The 15,724-nt window shown below is 44.6% G+C and overlaps 1 protein-coding gene across 1 annotated transcript; it reads right to left on the reverse strand.

The window, feature by feature from the left end:
* Positions 1 to 599: 599 nt before the first annotated feature.
* Positions 600 to 15,722, reverse strand: LOC121023526 (killer cell immunoglobulin-like receptor 3DL3). Its single transcript, XM_040465486.1, is given in 11 exon segments — positions 600 to 2,361; positions 2,459 to 2,511; positions 3,483 to 3,558; positions 3,560 to 3,588; positions 7,120 to 7,170; positions 7,774 to 8,073; positions 9,523 to 9,822; positions 11,077 to 11,367; positions 12,141 to 12,173; positions 12,371 to 12,493; positions 15,622 to 15,722. Coding segments are annotated over 10 exon segments (1,380 nt in total). The 5' UTR covers positions 12,462 to 12,493; positions 15,622 to 15,722; the 3' UTR covers positions 600 to 2,205.
* Between the last annotated feature and the right edge of the window lie 2 nt (positions 15,723 to 15,724).

Consider the following 15,724-nt stretch of genomic DNA (forward strand, 5'->3'; position numbering starts at 1 on the left):
TATAATCACAGGTCATGACACACAGTCTGCAGTACAGAGACACAGATCTTGGAAATCTGATAACAGATGTGAGGGTTCAGCTGATACATGAGGATGAGTAGCCTAGGCGATGTGGACAGACAGGTTAGGAGCATTGTGGATCACAGGAACAACAGGAGAAGGTCCTGGATAATAAAGTACAAATAAGTATGGGACACATGAAAACAAAGTCAGAGTGACTGAGGAGCAGAGACTCGGTGGGAGAATGAAAAATGGGCTTGGGGGAGCAGAAGCAGCCCAGCACAGCTAGGGAGCCATGGCCATGGCCATGTCAGTAGGTTTATCTGAAGTTAGACCCCTGATGGGTTCTATGAAGGTGATAAACATACTTGTATTTTAACGTTTATTCATTTTTGGGACAGAGAGAGACAGAGCATGAACGGGCGAGGGGCAGAGAGAGAGGGAGACACAGAATCGGAAACAGGCTCCAGGCTCCGAGCCATCAGCCCAGAGCCCGACGCGGGGCTCGAACCCACGGACCGCGAGATCGTGACCTGGCTGAAGTCGGACGCTTAACCGACTGCGCCACCCAGGCGCCCCTCTAACAAGGTTAACTTTGATGCTAGTTCTGCATCCAAAATATTGCTGAGTCTCCCAAACTCTGATGTCTTAATTTCTTGCACTATTTTGTTTTTTCCAGAATTATCCTGATAGATCCACATCCTGCTACTGGATTTCCTTGATTGAGCCTTGGGGGCAATCGTCTATACTAAATTGAGACATGGGGTGCGTGGTACTCCCTATGTGCCCTGAAGGAGTTAGCTGCAAAGGTGATGGGCAAGAGCCAGACTCCATGCTGGGGACACCAGCCAGGTGCTCTCTGGCCACCAGAGCTTCCAATATCTCTCACTTGAGGATGCCTGGACCTGCCCCAGCATGGCTTCCTGGATTCCAGTAAGATTGGGTAGATCTATCTGGATGGTTCTGGAAGGACATAAGAGTGCAAGAAATTAAGGCATCAGAGTTTGGGACACTCACCACAACTAGATACATAATTGTGACATAGTCACACAATGGATTCTTACACAGGATGGAAAATAATTTTTCACATGCAAAGATGTGATGAAATATCAAACATATAATGTTGAACAAAAGGTGCCAGTCACAAAAATACATAGTATATGGTTCCATGTAGGTGAAATTCAGTAATAGCCAGGAAGAAAGATGATTAATAGTAGATAGATGGTAGCTTTGTTTATTTGTTTATAGTAGCATAGTAACGGAAGTCAGAACTTACCCACAAAAAGGGCCAAGAAAGTTTTCTGGGGTGTTAAGAATATTCTACATTTTGGCATAGGTGGTGGTTACAAAGGTGCAAATGCGTAAAATTCTGTCGAACCACACACATGAGTACTTTAAGCCAAAATTAAAGCAACAAGTGTTTAAAATGATTATCTGATGATAAATTTATTGGTGATTTTTCTTTTTTCTGTATCTATTTTCCAACTTTTATAGAAAGAATGAATGTCTTTTCTGTAATGAGAAAAGACCATCAACATTAAAAAAAACAACAACACATCTCTGACCCCCTAGTGTGTTTCACATTTTAGCCTGTGAGAGCAATACAGTTGTTTACCCTGTAAACAATGAAGAACAAAATTATTTACAATCTTAGCCTGGGGACACATTACTTCACACTATACATCGTGTCTTAATTCATGGGTAAGATATTTGGTCCTGTCACAGGCAAATGGTCTTGGAGAATTCTTAATATCATAATTCTTGATTTTGGCAGTATGTAGATAATTCACTTTAAGGTGGAGTTATATAAATGGTAGCAGTTAAAGATAGCACTAAGTAAGAAATTGACTCAGCATAATTACAGGGAGGTCTCTATTGACAGGGTCCAATGGAGCCAGACAGCAAGGAAGCCAAAGTCAAAATCAATAGGGATCAGCTCCTACCCTTTACCATAGCACAACCATAGCACAGAGCAGGGCAGAAAACTTAGGGAATAGATGGTAGAGATGAGAATAACAAGGACAACGATCCTACGAATGTTTTCTAGGGGGTCCTGAGGTTTTTATCTCTTCTTAGGGTGAGATGAATCTGAAGACATAATTTGTTGTTAGGACAGAGTTGTCAAGTGAGGTTTCAGAAAGAGCTATGGCGTCCATGGGTCTAAAGCCTCCTCAGGGTCTTTCTGGGTGTGCTCATGCATAGGATTCAAGCCTTGATTGGCCTTACAAATTCCATGTATACACTGGCATCACTCGAGTGTTCCTTGGGCCCCTGGGAGGTGGGGGTGGTTTTTTGCTGTGTGAAAATGCAATGACCCAACTCTGTGTATGTCACCTCCTGTGCGTCTTCTGCTGGAGGATCCTGCATAATGGGAAATGGGAAGGACGGTGTGCACACATTTGTGGGCAGTAGGAGGAAGTGAGACTGCACTGAAGAGGGTGAGCTGAGGAGGACCTACCTCCCTACTCACCATTCTGTCCACCTCAGGCTCTCTGTTCATTATAGCAGCATCTGTAGGGAATAGAAGTCATCAAAAACACGTGGAAGGGCATTTCTGGGTCCTCATTTAATAGATACAGATACCCATGCACAGAGGTGCAGTATTTTTTTAAATATAATTTATTGTCAAATTGGCTTACAAAAAATACCCAGTGTTCATCCCAACAAATGCCGTCCTCAATGCCCATCACCCACTTTCTCCTCTCCTCCACTCCCCCATCCACCCTCAGTTTGTTCTCTGTATTTAAGAGTCTCTTGTGGTTTGCTTCCCTCTCTCTCTGAAACTATTTTTTCCCCTTCCCTTCCCCCATGGACTTCTGTTAAGTTTCTCAAGATCCACATATGAGTGAAAACATATGATATCTGTCCTTCTCTGACTGACTTATTTCACTCAGCATACACAATGGAATACTACCTGGCAATGAGAAAGAATGAAATCATGCCATTTGCAGCAACATGGATGGAACCAGAGAGGTGCAGTATTGCCTGGAATTACTACCAAAAAGTAGAGTCAGAAATTCTACCTCTCTAGGGGCGCCTGGGTGGCTCAGTCAGTTGAGCATCCAACTTCAGCTCAGGTCATGGTCTCACATTTCGTGACTTTGAACCCAGCATCGGGCTCTGTGCTGACAGCTCAGAGCCTGGAGCCTGCTTCAGATTCTATGTCTCCCTCTGTCTCTGCCCCTCCCCCGCTCATGCTCTCTCTCTCTCTCTTCTGTCTCTCAAAGATCAATAAACATTAAAAAAAAAAAAGAAATTCTACCTCTTGAAAGGTTCACAGACCCATCCCATTAATATCTCCCTATTTCCATTCCATTGATAAGGATGGAGGGCACTGGTGTTCTCTCTAGAAAACCTGACCTCTGTGGCTCCTGCCTTGAACCAGACATCAGCCTGCAAACAGAGAACTCACACCTGAGCACTCTCATCCTAGCTCCCTGCTCTGCTTAGATGGAAACTGGCCTCTTCTTCCCAAGACTCACTCTTTGTGGCATGGCACCAGCGATGAGTGAGGAAAAAAAGAAGGATGGTGAGGAAGACGATGGCCACTAAAGGGCCCAGCCAGAACATGTAAGTGTCTGGGGTTACCTGCAGGAAGATGTGAATCTAAGGAGAAAATCACAGTAGCTCTCCTTTATTGATTGCCTCCCATTTATTGATTGTTGGAAAAATACCTACAGTATCTCTACCTCAAAAAAGTTCTCAAAAAAAAAAAAAAAAACCCTGAATCGAACAACGTTCTTTAACAAAAGAAAGACTAAATTCTTTAACAAAAGAAAAAGTTGAAACCAAAGTCAAAGTAAGTAGAGTTATTTTATGTTGTACAGGCAGGAAATGATAACAAAATGGGTGAGCAAGGGCTGCACAGTGCGATGTGTTTGCTTTGCGTAGTCTCATGAGTCATATATTAGGTTACTGCTCGTCTGATCCTCTCTACCAGCTATTCCTGAACATATTTTGTTGTTGTCCATTCACTGTCCCAACAAAACCAGTCCTTTTGGGAATTAAGAGGAAAGTTGACTCTTAATTAAGCACTCTAAATTAAATAGTGCTTGTTCCTGTCTCTAAGATTTGAACTGACTCAAAAGGGTATTGGTATTCACTTCCAAGGGATCTATCATATGTTCACAGATGACTGGAAGCAGGGGTGAGGTAGAGGTTTGAGGTGAGCGGAATGGAGTGGGGCAATTTACATCATGTATACACCACTTTCTCTGTTGCAGAAGCATGTGAAATGCTTTCACGTTTTTGTCCTGACCTCATCCACATAGAGAACCTAAAACGGGGAGATTTAACCTCATTTTATTGTGGATAAAATAGAAGATAAATGAGCTTATCATACAGAAGTAGAAAAATGACTATTTGAAGCCAAGTGCCTTTGTCTTTCTGGTATACTATACTGTTACACTAAGCATCCTCATTTGTACACACTTCCCTCCGCATGATTCCTCTCTCCTGACTAGTATAGGTTTAGTTGCAGTGAAAATTAATTGCACAAAGGAATGAATGAGTCCAAGAGCAAGCAACTAGGAAAAACCAGATCCAACAGAACCTCCTCCAAATGGTTCTACCTCAAGAACATGTCTTGTATTTATCTACTTCATTCATTTGGTGTCTAACTTGGCACCACATTTCACCAGGAGGGTGGCAATTGCATTTTCTGTGGTCTCTCGGCTCCCAGTTATACGCCTTACAACCCATTTTCATATAAGTCACTATTAATCATATATGGATTCCCAGTAGATGCTTAGACGATTTGCAATGGGACTGAACATGTAGCACACATTCCTTGTTCTTACTCAGCTCCTTTATACAATCTGGTTCCTCTCTGTCTCCTTCCATTGATCTTGTCATTCTCTCCACCTCCCCTGCAGCATTTAGACTCTTCCTTGAGCATAAGATTATTCTCACCTTAGTGTCTTCTTGGGTGATAGCTCTGGGATATCTTTCCAACAATCTTCAAAGAATTAAACACTTCTTGTCATTAAGGTCATGACCTAATACTGCCCAAAATTGAGAGAATCTCTGCCACTCACTCTAAACCATCCACAAAGCACTATCTATCACTTTATTTAAATTTTCATGTATAGTTTCCTCACAACTGATCATTCATCCATTCATGTTCTCATTTTCTGCCCTTCCACTTAAGCTGCAATACCAGCTTCCCAAGATGCATTCCCAAGGTATCCTGTTTACTATTGGTAGTAGGCAGAAGAATGCATCCCTCAAAAGTTCCATGTGCTAATTCCCATAACTTGCAATTATGTCATGTTACATGACAAGGAGGAACTATGGTTGCAGATGTAATTAAGGTTGCTAATCCACTGGCTTTAAAATTGAGAGGTTATCCCAGATTATCTGGATGGCCCCAATGTAATCACAAGAGTCCTTAATAGAGAAGGAGATGTGATGAAGGAAGCGGGGGGGGGTCTAAGTGGTTCAATGTGAGTTAGACTTGACCAATCATTGTTGGCTTTGAAGATGGAGGAAAGGGACCATGAGCAGAGGAACACGGGCAGGCTCTAAAAGCTGGAAAGGCAAGGAAATGGATTGTCCCCCAGAGCCTCCAGAAGGCACACAGCCTGCTGCCATCTTGGTTTCAGCCTCATGAGACCCATTTCAGAACTATGAACTATAGAACTATGAGATCATTTTATCAACTGTGTTGTTTTGGGGCGCATGGGTGGCTCAGTTGGTTAAGCGTCCAACTCTTGATTTGGGCTCAGGTCATGATCTCACGGTTTGTGAGTTCAAGCCCCACATTGGTCTCTCTGCTTTCAGTGCAGAGCCCGCTTTGGTCCCTCTGTGTCCCTCTCTCTGCCCCTCCCCTGTTCGTGCTCACTCACTCTCTCTCTCTCCCTCTCTCTCTCTTTCTAAAAAAAAAAAAAAACAAAAAAACTGTGTTGTTTTAATGTACTGAGCTTGTGGAAATTTGTTATAGCACCAATAAGAAATGACTACCTATGGCATATCCAGCACATGGACATACATGTGCACTGGAACAGTGCATGAACAAATAAATGAAGGAATCACATGTATGGGTGAGAGACTGGGTTCTGAGTTCTCCCTCACTCTACTAAGCATATCCGTGTTGCATCCTGACAGACAGGAGCTCATTTCTTGGCAAATGGAACTTCTCTAAGCACTACCTACCCCCACCAGCTGTACTCTTCCTTTCTCTCCTCCAAGATCCCATGATTCTTGTGGGGGGCCGGGCCCCAGTGCCAGGCTGAGACCGGGTCGAGCAAAGGCTCCCTGTCGACTCAGCCAACCCGGTGGTTCCCCCTGCCATTCATGTGGGAGGCCGGGCCCCAGTGCCAGGCTGAGACTGGGTCGAGCAACGGTTCCTTGTTGACTCAGCCAACCCGGTGGTTCCCCCTCCCATTCCCCCACTTTCAAGGGCATACGAAAGCCTTGTCAAGGCTGAGAAAGTTAATTCCTGAAGCCTGTGGTCTGCAGGTGTGGGCAGTAATGCTACCTCCCTTTTTCTACCCCGAGTCAGATAGAAACAAACATGGGAATTGTGTTTTGCTAGCAATCTTATCAACAAGGTCTTGTTGTGACCCGTCTAGAAAATTCACAAGAAACACAGAACTAAATGTTTTGGTTGGCAGCGATTATGTGAAACCTGATTATTCTTAGAATGACCTGATCCATAAGTCTTATATTATAAAAGATTATGTATAGCAACAATAAAGCCGTCACTTGGGCCATCAGCCCAGGGGATCCTCTTGTTCCCAAACTTTCTCTTCTCTCTTTTTTTCTTACATTCTTCTACCCTCAGGACCCTGATCTCGGTGTTTGTTGCGCCGGTCGCAACAGATTCTCATCTCTACTTAGGAATGGGGAAAGAGCAGGTATGGCGTTATTCCTGGCAAGCGGATCAGGTTTATTTTCACTCTCTTCTTTTGGAGGAGGTCTCTGCTGCAGAAAATTAGAGTTTAAGAGTCCTCACTGGCCTCATGCTGACCCCAACCCCTTCTGCCATTGTAGAGTCTGGGGATCAGAAAGGCATGGTAATGAGCCCAAGATCACAGAGCTGGAAGGTGGCTGAGCCAACACTCAAACCCAAGGCTTCTCTTTGTCTACAAACAAGGATAAAAGAGATCCTTCACTTACCAGTTTTGGAGTTTGGTTCTCTGTATGGAAGGCAACTACTTGACAGGTTTCCTAGAAGACAAGTCAGGAGAGAGGTGGGGATGTGGAGTTGCCCATATTCTACCCACGGAAGCTCATTGCCATCTAACGCTGAGTTCCTGGGAGCTCTTGGGACCCCTCCCCATAATCCCTGGGGACTGAATCCCTGAGACTTCAAGATGCAGAGAGAAAACAGGAGAGGTTGGGGATGAAAGGGGCCTCTACTTAAGAGGAGGTTTCTTGATCTTTCCCCAAAGGCAAAGGCACCTGTACCACCTTGGAGATCTCTCTGTGGGTGGGAGGTCAGGAGGGGCTCCTGGGAAATGAGTAGTGGTGAGGGGCCAATGCAAGCTATGATATCCTCAAACTGAGCCCCTTTTCTCCCCCTCCTGGGCCCGCCTTGACCCCTTTCCATCTTCCTCTGTACACAGACCCCCCAGTGTGGGTCTCTGTGCAAGATGCACAGGAGGAGGCTGGAGGTGAGTCCTCAGTCTCTCCTTCCCTGTTTCTTTATCTATGTTTCTCTCTCTCCAGAACTCCTAAGCATCCTCCCATTATCAGTAGGACACCCTTCACATATAGCCTTCAGATATATCCTGAATCACTGGGCACAGAGCAGGTTGTGTGCTTCCTCACCTGTGACAGAAAAGTACAGTGGGTCACTTGGGCCTGACCATTCACAGGGAGAGGAGTTGAAAGAGCCATGGCATATGTAGGTCCCACCCAGGGCTGGTTTTGTGGGACCCAGAAGGAAGTGGGCCCAGGATGCACCATCGTGCCTCTGCCCCTCAGCCAGCTGGTGCCCACGGAGCTGCCCGTCCCTGGGTAGATGGTACACGTCCAAGTTGCTCTCTGAGCAGCAGGACAGGGTCATGTTCTCTCCTGAACTCAGCACGGCACCCAGCTGGGCCCAGAGAGAAAGTTTCTTATGTAGACGTGGAGGAAATGGAGGCAGTTCAGTTAGAGAGGCTTTCCCTTGCTCACAGTGTACTTCACACCTGGACTGAGAATTCTCTTTCCCTGTTCCCAGAGCCTAATGTCCACTTTGTCCCCTCGTGTCCATCTCTCTATTTTCTGTTCTTGCCTTCCTCCATCTTTCCCCTTTTTGTGTTGGTTTACTCTCTCTGCCTCTGTGGGATCTGTCGGTTTGATCTGTCTTTTTCTTTCATGAGTCTCTTATTTCATCTTGTCTCTTTCTGCATTATCTATCTATCTATCTATCTATCTACCTATCTTCTATCTACCATCTGTTTATTATCTATTATCTATCATCTATCTATCTATCTATCTATCTTTCTATCATCTATCTATCTATCTATCTATCTATCTATCATCTATCTACCTGTCTCTATTACCACCGTCTTGGTGACTTTCTATGCTTCTATATCCCTAGTTCTCTTTTGGGATCTCTGTTATCTACCCCACATTATCGTCTTTCTCTATCTTTGTGCTCCCGCTCAGGTCTCTGTCTTTTAGGGCTTTTATCTGTCCCCTCCATCTTTATGTCTACTTCTCTATCCCTTTTTCTTTCTTCTGTTTTATGTGTCACTGAACCAGTGTCTATCAATCTGTCTGTCTGTCTCTGTCTCCCCTCCATTCTGTCTGTCTGTGTGTGTGTGTGTGCACATGTACACATTGCATTTCTGTGTCTCTTTACATGAAAGACTTTATATGGCCATTGATGTACATTGACTCTGCTTTCTCTCTGATTGCATCTTTCTGTGGGCTTTGACCTCAGTAATCCTGTAGCATCTCAAGCAACCTTGAACATTGGCCCAAGAAACAGCTTTGGGAACCCATAAAACATACCACATATAGGAGCTAGTGACTGTCTCCTCCACCTGGGACCATAGTATCCAGGGTCACATTGTGGTTCAACTACATGGGATGAAGTCATGTAGGAGGGAATACCACACCTGTGGGTGCCACATGAGGAGAGGACCCAGGGCCCATGGGGAATCAGCCTGAGAAAGGCCAACCTGGCCTCAAAACTTGGTCATATACGTGGTGTGTCTTTAGGTTCTCCTGGTAGAGAAGAGGGTGTGGAGATTAACTGGAAACCACGTTCTAAACTGTCCCAGGTTTCTGAACAAAGTCAGAGTGGAAGGGCACCTGTCTCTGATGTGAATGTACCCATCTGTGTCCCTTCCTTCACTCTTTGTCTCCACTACTGACTCCCTATTTCTGCCCCTTATCTGTCCTTTATGTTATAACTAATGGTTTGTACTGTCACCCTTCTGTCATTGTCTCTCTAGGTGTAGCTCTTGCCAAGGCTATCTCTCTGCATAAAAACCCATGTGCGTGTCCCTCATCACCACCCGGGGCTTCCAAGTCTTAGAACACCCTGTCTGTATCCCAAAGAGGATGGGAGCAGGACATTCTCACCTGTGATCATGATGTCCAGGAGGTCGCTGGGGGTAGACCACTCATAGAAGGAGTGATTCAGAAAACCGAAGCACCTGTAGGTCCCTGCATGGGCAGCTGTCACAGGACCCATGATGAAGTTAGCATGGGAACCCTCACGATGGGGCTGCCCAGGAAGGTGCCAAGGGGCCTTGGATAGCTCCTCACTGTGAAGAACGAAGCTTTCAAACTGGATCTCTGAGCGACAATGCAAGGTCATGTTCCCTTCTGATTTCACCAGGGGACCTGGCTGAGCTGAGAGGGAAGGTTTTCTGTAGACCCCTAAGAACATGGACATTGTAAGTTTACAAAGAGCGACCCTGCCTCACCCCATTCCCTGGGACCCTAAATGAGTGAGGGTGCCCCTGTGTCTGTCTTTTGCCTCCTTCTTTGTGTCTCTGTGTCTTTTTCTGTCTGCATGTCCCCCTCTGTCTCTGCCCCTCCTTTGCTCTGTTTCTCCATCAGAAGAAACAGCACCAGATTCCATTACCACTGTTCTCATCCTTGACACATTAACTGTTGCCCCTGTGTCCCACAGACCCCTTTTCTGCTTTGTATGATGGGGGTGGGAGAATGACACTGCAGGCCGCATTTCCAGGCTCTTTTATCAGACCAGTTCCTGCTCTGTTTGACGAGTTGGAATCCCTGGTAGGGGACAGGAATTAAGCAGTAAAGCAGGTACCACAGTAACTCCCAGTGCCTACCAAGCGTGTGCCTAGTGGGGATGGGCACATCTTCTGCCATGTCTGTGACTTCTCCAAGGCCCCAGCTTCCACAGGGCACCCCTGAGTCTGGCTTTGGGAACACTCCCCCCATTATGTCACTGCAGTCTAGTGGTGGCATCAACATCCTGCCCTTACCTATCGCTGGGAGTAGCTTCACTTTCCCTGTTTGGCTTCCTAATTTGTTCCTCACCTAGGTATCTTTATTGGTTACCTGTTGTTGCTGTAATAAATTGCTACAAACATAATGGCTCAAAAGAGCACCAATCTGTTGTCTTATAGTTCTGGATGTCAGAAGTCCAACATGGGTCTTATGGGCTGGGATCAAGGACAGCGTGGACAGGACTGTTTCCTTCTGAAGGCTCAAGGAGAGAATCTGCTCCTGTGTCTTTTCCAGCTCCTAGGAGCTGCCTGTATTCTTTGTCTTATGACCCCTTCCTCCAACGTCAGAGCTAGCAATGGCTGGTGGAGTCTTTTCATGCTGCGTGACTCTGAAGCTCATTCTCCTGCTTCCTTCTACCCTTATAATTACAGTAAGTCCGCCTGGATAATCCAGGATAATCTCTCCATCTCCAGGTCATCTGCTTAATGACCTTCATTCCATATTCAACCTTAATTGGCCTTGAACTATTCATAGATTTGGAGTATTATGGTGTAGACATCATTGGGGGCCATTATTCTGCCCACATACATTAAATGCCCTTGGAGCAGCCCCTATTGTTATAATTGGACCTGACTGACACTCCCACCAGGAAACTCTGAGATTAGGAAGATCAGGTCAGGAAATAGTTCCTCCAGAGAAGCACTCTCTGACCTGTGACCACAATCAACAGGGGGTCACTGGGTGGTGACCACACAGAGGAGGAGCCAAGGTAGGATCCACGACATCTGTAAGTTCCTGCATGTGCTGGGGTTACAGGGCCAGTGAGGAAGCTGTCCTGCAACATTATGCTGTGGAGTTCAGGAATGAGGGCACCAGTGACCTTGTACAGTCTGAACATGCCAAACCTGCAATGAGAGTGACACGGAAGAGTCACACATTGTCCTTGAGGAACCACTGGGCTTGGCCAGGCAGACAGAGAGGAGCACAGCACAGGAGGACCACCTGGGGGAGAAGGAAGCACAGCATTGGTCTCCTCTCCCTAAGCTCAGAGGCTCCCCCTCCTTCCATGTCTCTAAGGCTCCTTTCCAATCCAAGGGTGCCCATGCCACAAAAAGACCCCACACCACAGAGACACGGCATCTCTTACAAGTAACCTGTTGACCGAGAATTCTGAGTGAGCACTGAATAGTGGGCTCTTAGTAGGTGTTGATAGTGTGAAGTTTGTTACATAAAAGAAGACAAAGTAGACACTGAAGAGGAGAGTAATGACCTATGTGAATGCCACGTCAATGAACACATGAGGCATGTTACACGACAGAGCCATGTAAGAACATGCTGGAATTCCAGGGGTTCTGGCATGTGGATTTTGTACCTCTGCCATGGAATAATGTCAGCAGCAGCATGGGGCTCCTACTCTCATGGGCGTGCTGAGGAGCTTTAGTGGCTGTCTTGTCCTCATTCTGTTGTTCCTGTCACCTTTTGCATCCCCTGCTCTACAGATGGCTTCTCCCAGACATCTCAGCTCTGAGCAGCAATGTCTTCCAGATGGCTTTAGAGCATGGCTCAGCCAAGGAAGAGAGTCTAGGAAGGGTCTCTGGACCAGAACTAAGACTAAGGTTTCCCTGGGCCCCCACTTTCTATTTCACAAGAGATTCTTCCATAAGGCCTCCTGCAGTCAACCCATCACCCAGCCTCCTGTGCCATCTGCCCTCCTGTTATAGGGATACTCTTATCCTGAGTGCATGGCAACCCAAGTTTTGGAGGAAAAGACTCACCCACTTGTGCCCAGATCCTTTGGATGAAGAACTCTGGAAAGAAAGACTCATGATAGGTGGTCCATCTCCATAGAAGACTTGGCCTCCCACTCTTTCCCCTGCCTGGCCTGAGCCTTACCATCAAGGTCCACCTTGCCTCCAAGGGAGCAGTCTGCTGTGGGGATGCCCAGCCTTCCAGGCCAATAGTTCCACCATAGCGTCCCCTCCCTTCCTCCCCTTCCAGGACTCACCAAGACATGCCAGGCTGATGACTATGGGTGGTATGGCGCTGCTTCTGCTGAGCGGTGACCCAGCAAAGTTGAGAAGTACACAGGATGCCATGAAATGGGGCCCAGCTCATGTTTATAAGTTGACTGCAATAAGGAAAGGTGATGCATACAGGCTCTTTTTGCTTTGCCTATGGGTGGTGCAGGGCGGGGGGTGGGTGGGTGGGTGGGAGGGGGTGGGGTGGTTAGCTTAGGATAAAGCCAGGCTTCCTGGAAATTGTTCAGAGCTGTTGTGTCGCATCATTTACTGTGGTCAGACTTGAAACACAGACACAATCCCTCATACTCAGAATGATGAAATGACAGTTTTTTAAAAAAAATCTAAGCTGCAAAACCTTCATATGTAATGTGCAACATTTGTAGTAGATAGTATCATAAAAAGAATTAGGGCCCCTGGGTGGCTCAGTCGGTTAAGTGTCCGACTTTGGCTCATGATCTCACGGTTCGTGAGCTCTAGCTCCGCGTCAGGCTCTGTGCTGACAGCTCAGAGCCTGGAACCTGCTTCAGATTCTGTGTCTCCCTCTGTCTGTCCCTCCCCTGCTTGCACTCTGTCTCTCACTCTGTCCCAAAAATAAATAAACATTAAAATAAAAAAAAATTAAAAAAAGAATTACACTGTATAAATCAAAACGATGTTCTAAACTGATAGTTTTAGTATTGAGCTAATACTTGTCAAAAATTATTTAATTTCCCTGTAGAAGGAATATGCAGTTATTTAGAGTCATAGAGTTTCACTTTATTAGCAAAGAATAATGCATGTAAATTCTGGATCTTATGGTTTTATCTGAAATTCATCTTATGACCCAGAAATCCAAACTCAGAGATTCATCTATCTGTATCTCTCTGTAAATTTTATATAAATATATAAATATCCATTAACATGATGCTATAGGAAATTCACTTTCTAATAGCCAATTAAGAGTGTCAAAAAACTCACCCTAAAACATTTTATGATCAAAAACCCAAAACAGCAACACTCTCCAACTTAAAACAAGAAGGTTGCAATGACCACATAACCTAATCCATCTACATATTTTCCCTTATCCCCTATCCTCCTTTAACTTCATATCTTGATATTTGTTGGAAATACAGTTTTAAGGCACTTACCTCTCCTTGTAAAATATGTAATTTTGAATATGGTTTTAAGGCACTTATCTCTCTTTGTAAAATATGTAATTGTAATAAATGTAAACATATATATTTTCACACACATACATACCTATATGCACCCAAATACATAATTCTTTCAAATTTTTTAAATTACCAGCATCGCATCTATCTTTTTTGTACTTCAGTTTATATTGCTATGATATACACATAATGATTTTTTTTAGCTCTATTTCATTGGATTGCAATATAAGATTTCTTGCATAAATATATCAACATGTATTTATCCATTCTCATTATTATAGACATCTGGCTAACATGGACATCTGGGTAATATGGGTGATATATAGGCATCTGAACAATAATATTCTTCCAGTCCATGAACATGGGATATCTTTCCATGTGTTTTCATCTTCATTTTTTTTCATCAAAGTCTCACAGTTTCCAGAGTGCAGCTCTTTCACCTTTTGGGTTAAATTTATTCCCAACTATTTTATTATTTTTATGTCATTGTAAATGAAATTATTTTCTTTTTTTCCTCTCATCAGTACAGCTTTTATTGAATCTTTAAAATATCACAAAAAAAGTCTGAAAAATAATCTGGTATCTTGCTGTTTCTGTAGCTGGACAACTTAGATATTGTTCATCAGCCTGCTGAACTCTTCCTTTTTCAGAAACATAGATATCATCCCAAAATTTTCTGATAATCCTTGTTTCCAACTATTGTGGCTCACTGAATCAAAGCAACTAAATTTGATGACGATATTGTCCTTCCTTTCTTATAAGACTATTCTCAGTCTTTCTGTTCTGCTGTGTCACTAAAACTTCCTAAGTGGACTCTACAGTCTCCCAGAGCTGTTTTGTTCACGGCATTTACAATGCCCACAGTTATTGATTGGGGTCTACTGTCTTGTTCTGGGACCTCAGAGAACCTGGTTATTCTGGAGCTCAGAGCATCCCTCTTTCCATAGGTGTGGAGGGTCACATGATAACTGCCATAGAAAGGGACCAGCACATCTGGGACCCTGCTGCAAGGAAAGCCCAGGAAGGAATGGGAGCCTCTCTTCAAGGGGCCCTAATTTTTTTCTCTTCTCCACAAGGAAGGTCAATAAAGGAAGGACTACTGTCTGTGGAGCATAAATTATTTCAAAAGCCTGTCATCGGAGATTTCCTTGTGTCAGAAACTCTCCACCACCAAAATATCATTTCCACTTTTCATGACAACACTAAGGCTGAGGGAATCTGCCTCTGTTTTCAAGGTCAAGCCTCCAGTAAGTTTCTGCTGGGAATGGAGTGCAGAGACCCTGTCCCCATATGCCAGCATCCCTGAACACAGCTGCCTACCCTAAAATTACTGAGACTGAGGGAAAGACAGTCCACAAATCAGCTGGGAGTGATGGTCCAGCTGAGCCAGCTGCTCAGGAAAGTGCTTGGATAGGTCAGAGGGGGAGGTAGTGAGGTGGAACAGGCAGAATCTTAAGGACAGACCTATATGAAGCTCAGGCATTTATATGGTTACCACCATAATGGGTTGCATAGGAAGCTTTTCCTTCCATTCTTTATAGGGCTGAAGTTAGTCATGCCTGCTTAAATAATAACTGTGGTCTCTTCTTGACATTAAGTATGTGATGGAATAATCCTACATACAGGCTTCTTGATGTTTTCTTTCATTTATTTAATGTGGTGTTTGAAACTGTTGATTTGTTTGTATGGTTTTATCTACACTAAATGACACCCTTGTCAATATTCTCATGCATATATCAGCATGCATATGCACACGGTTTCCTCTAGGGCATAGAGTTGTGGGACAGAGCTGTGTCTCTTCCTTTGACCAGGTGAATCTGATCTACTCCCCAAATTGAATGGAACAATTTATACTCCTACCAGTAATGTATTGGAATTCTAAGTACACAGTATTTTCTCCTACAATCGATTTTGCAATTGTGTTCTCTTGCCTCTCATGTGAATGTACTAGGAATGGAGATTACAATTCACTGAAACTGTGGCATTACACTGAGGTAGTAAATCCAAGGATCTTACAAATAGAAGAAAGCATACGTACATGCTGGGGTTACCAGTGAGGTGTCCCACAGCTGGATCACACTCACCTGTGAAAGATGACTGTGTCCATGCTGGGCACACAGTGCATTCACATGACATCTTGATGTTGGCCATGAAGGGCGTGTTTACACCGAAGAAATGGACAAACGC

The sequence above is a fragment of the Herpailurus yagouaroundi genome, unplaced genomic scaffold, assembly GCF_014898765.1.
Source record: "Herpailurus yagouaroundi ecotype Mexico unplaced genomic scaffold, PumYag 557, whole genome shotgun sequence".
Classification (NCBI taxonomy): domain Eukaryota; kingdom Metazoa; phylum Chordata; class Mammalia; order Carnivora; family Felidae; genus Herpailurus; species Herpailurus yagouaroundi.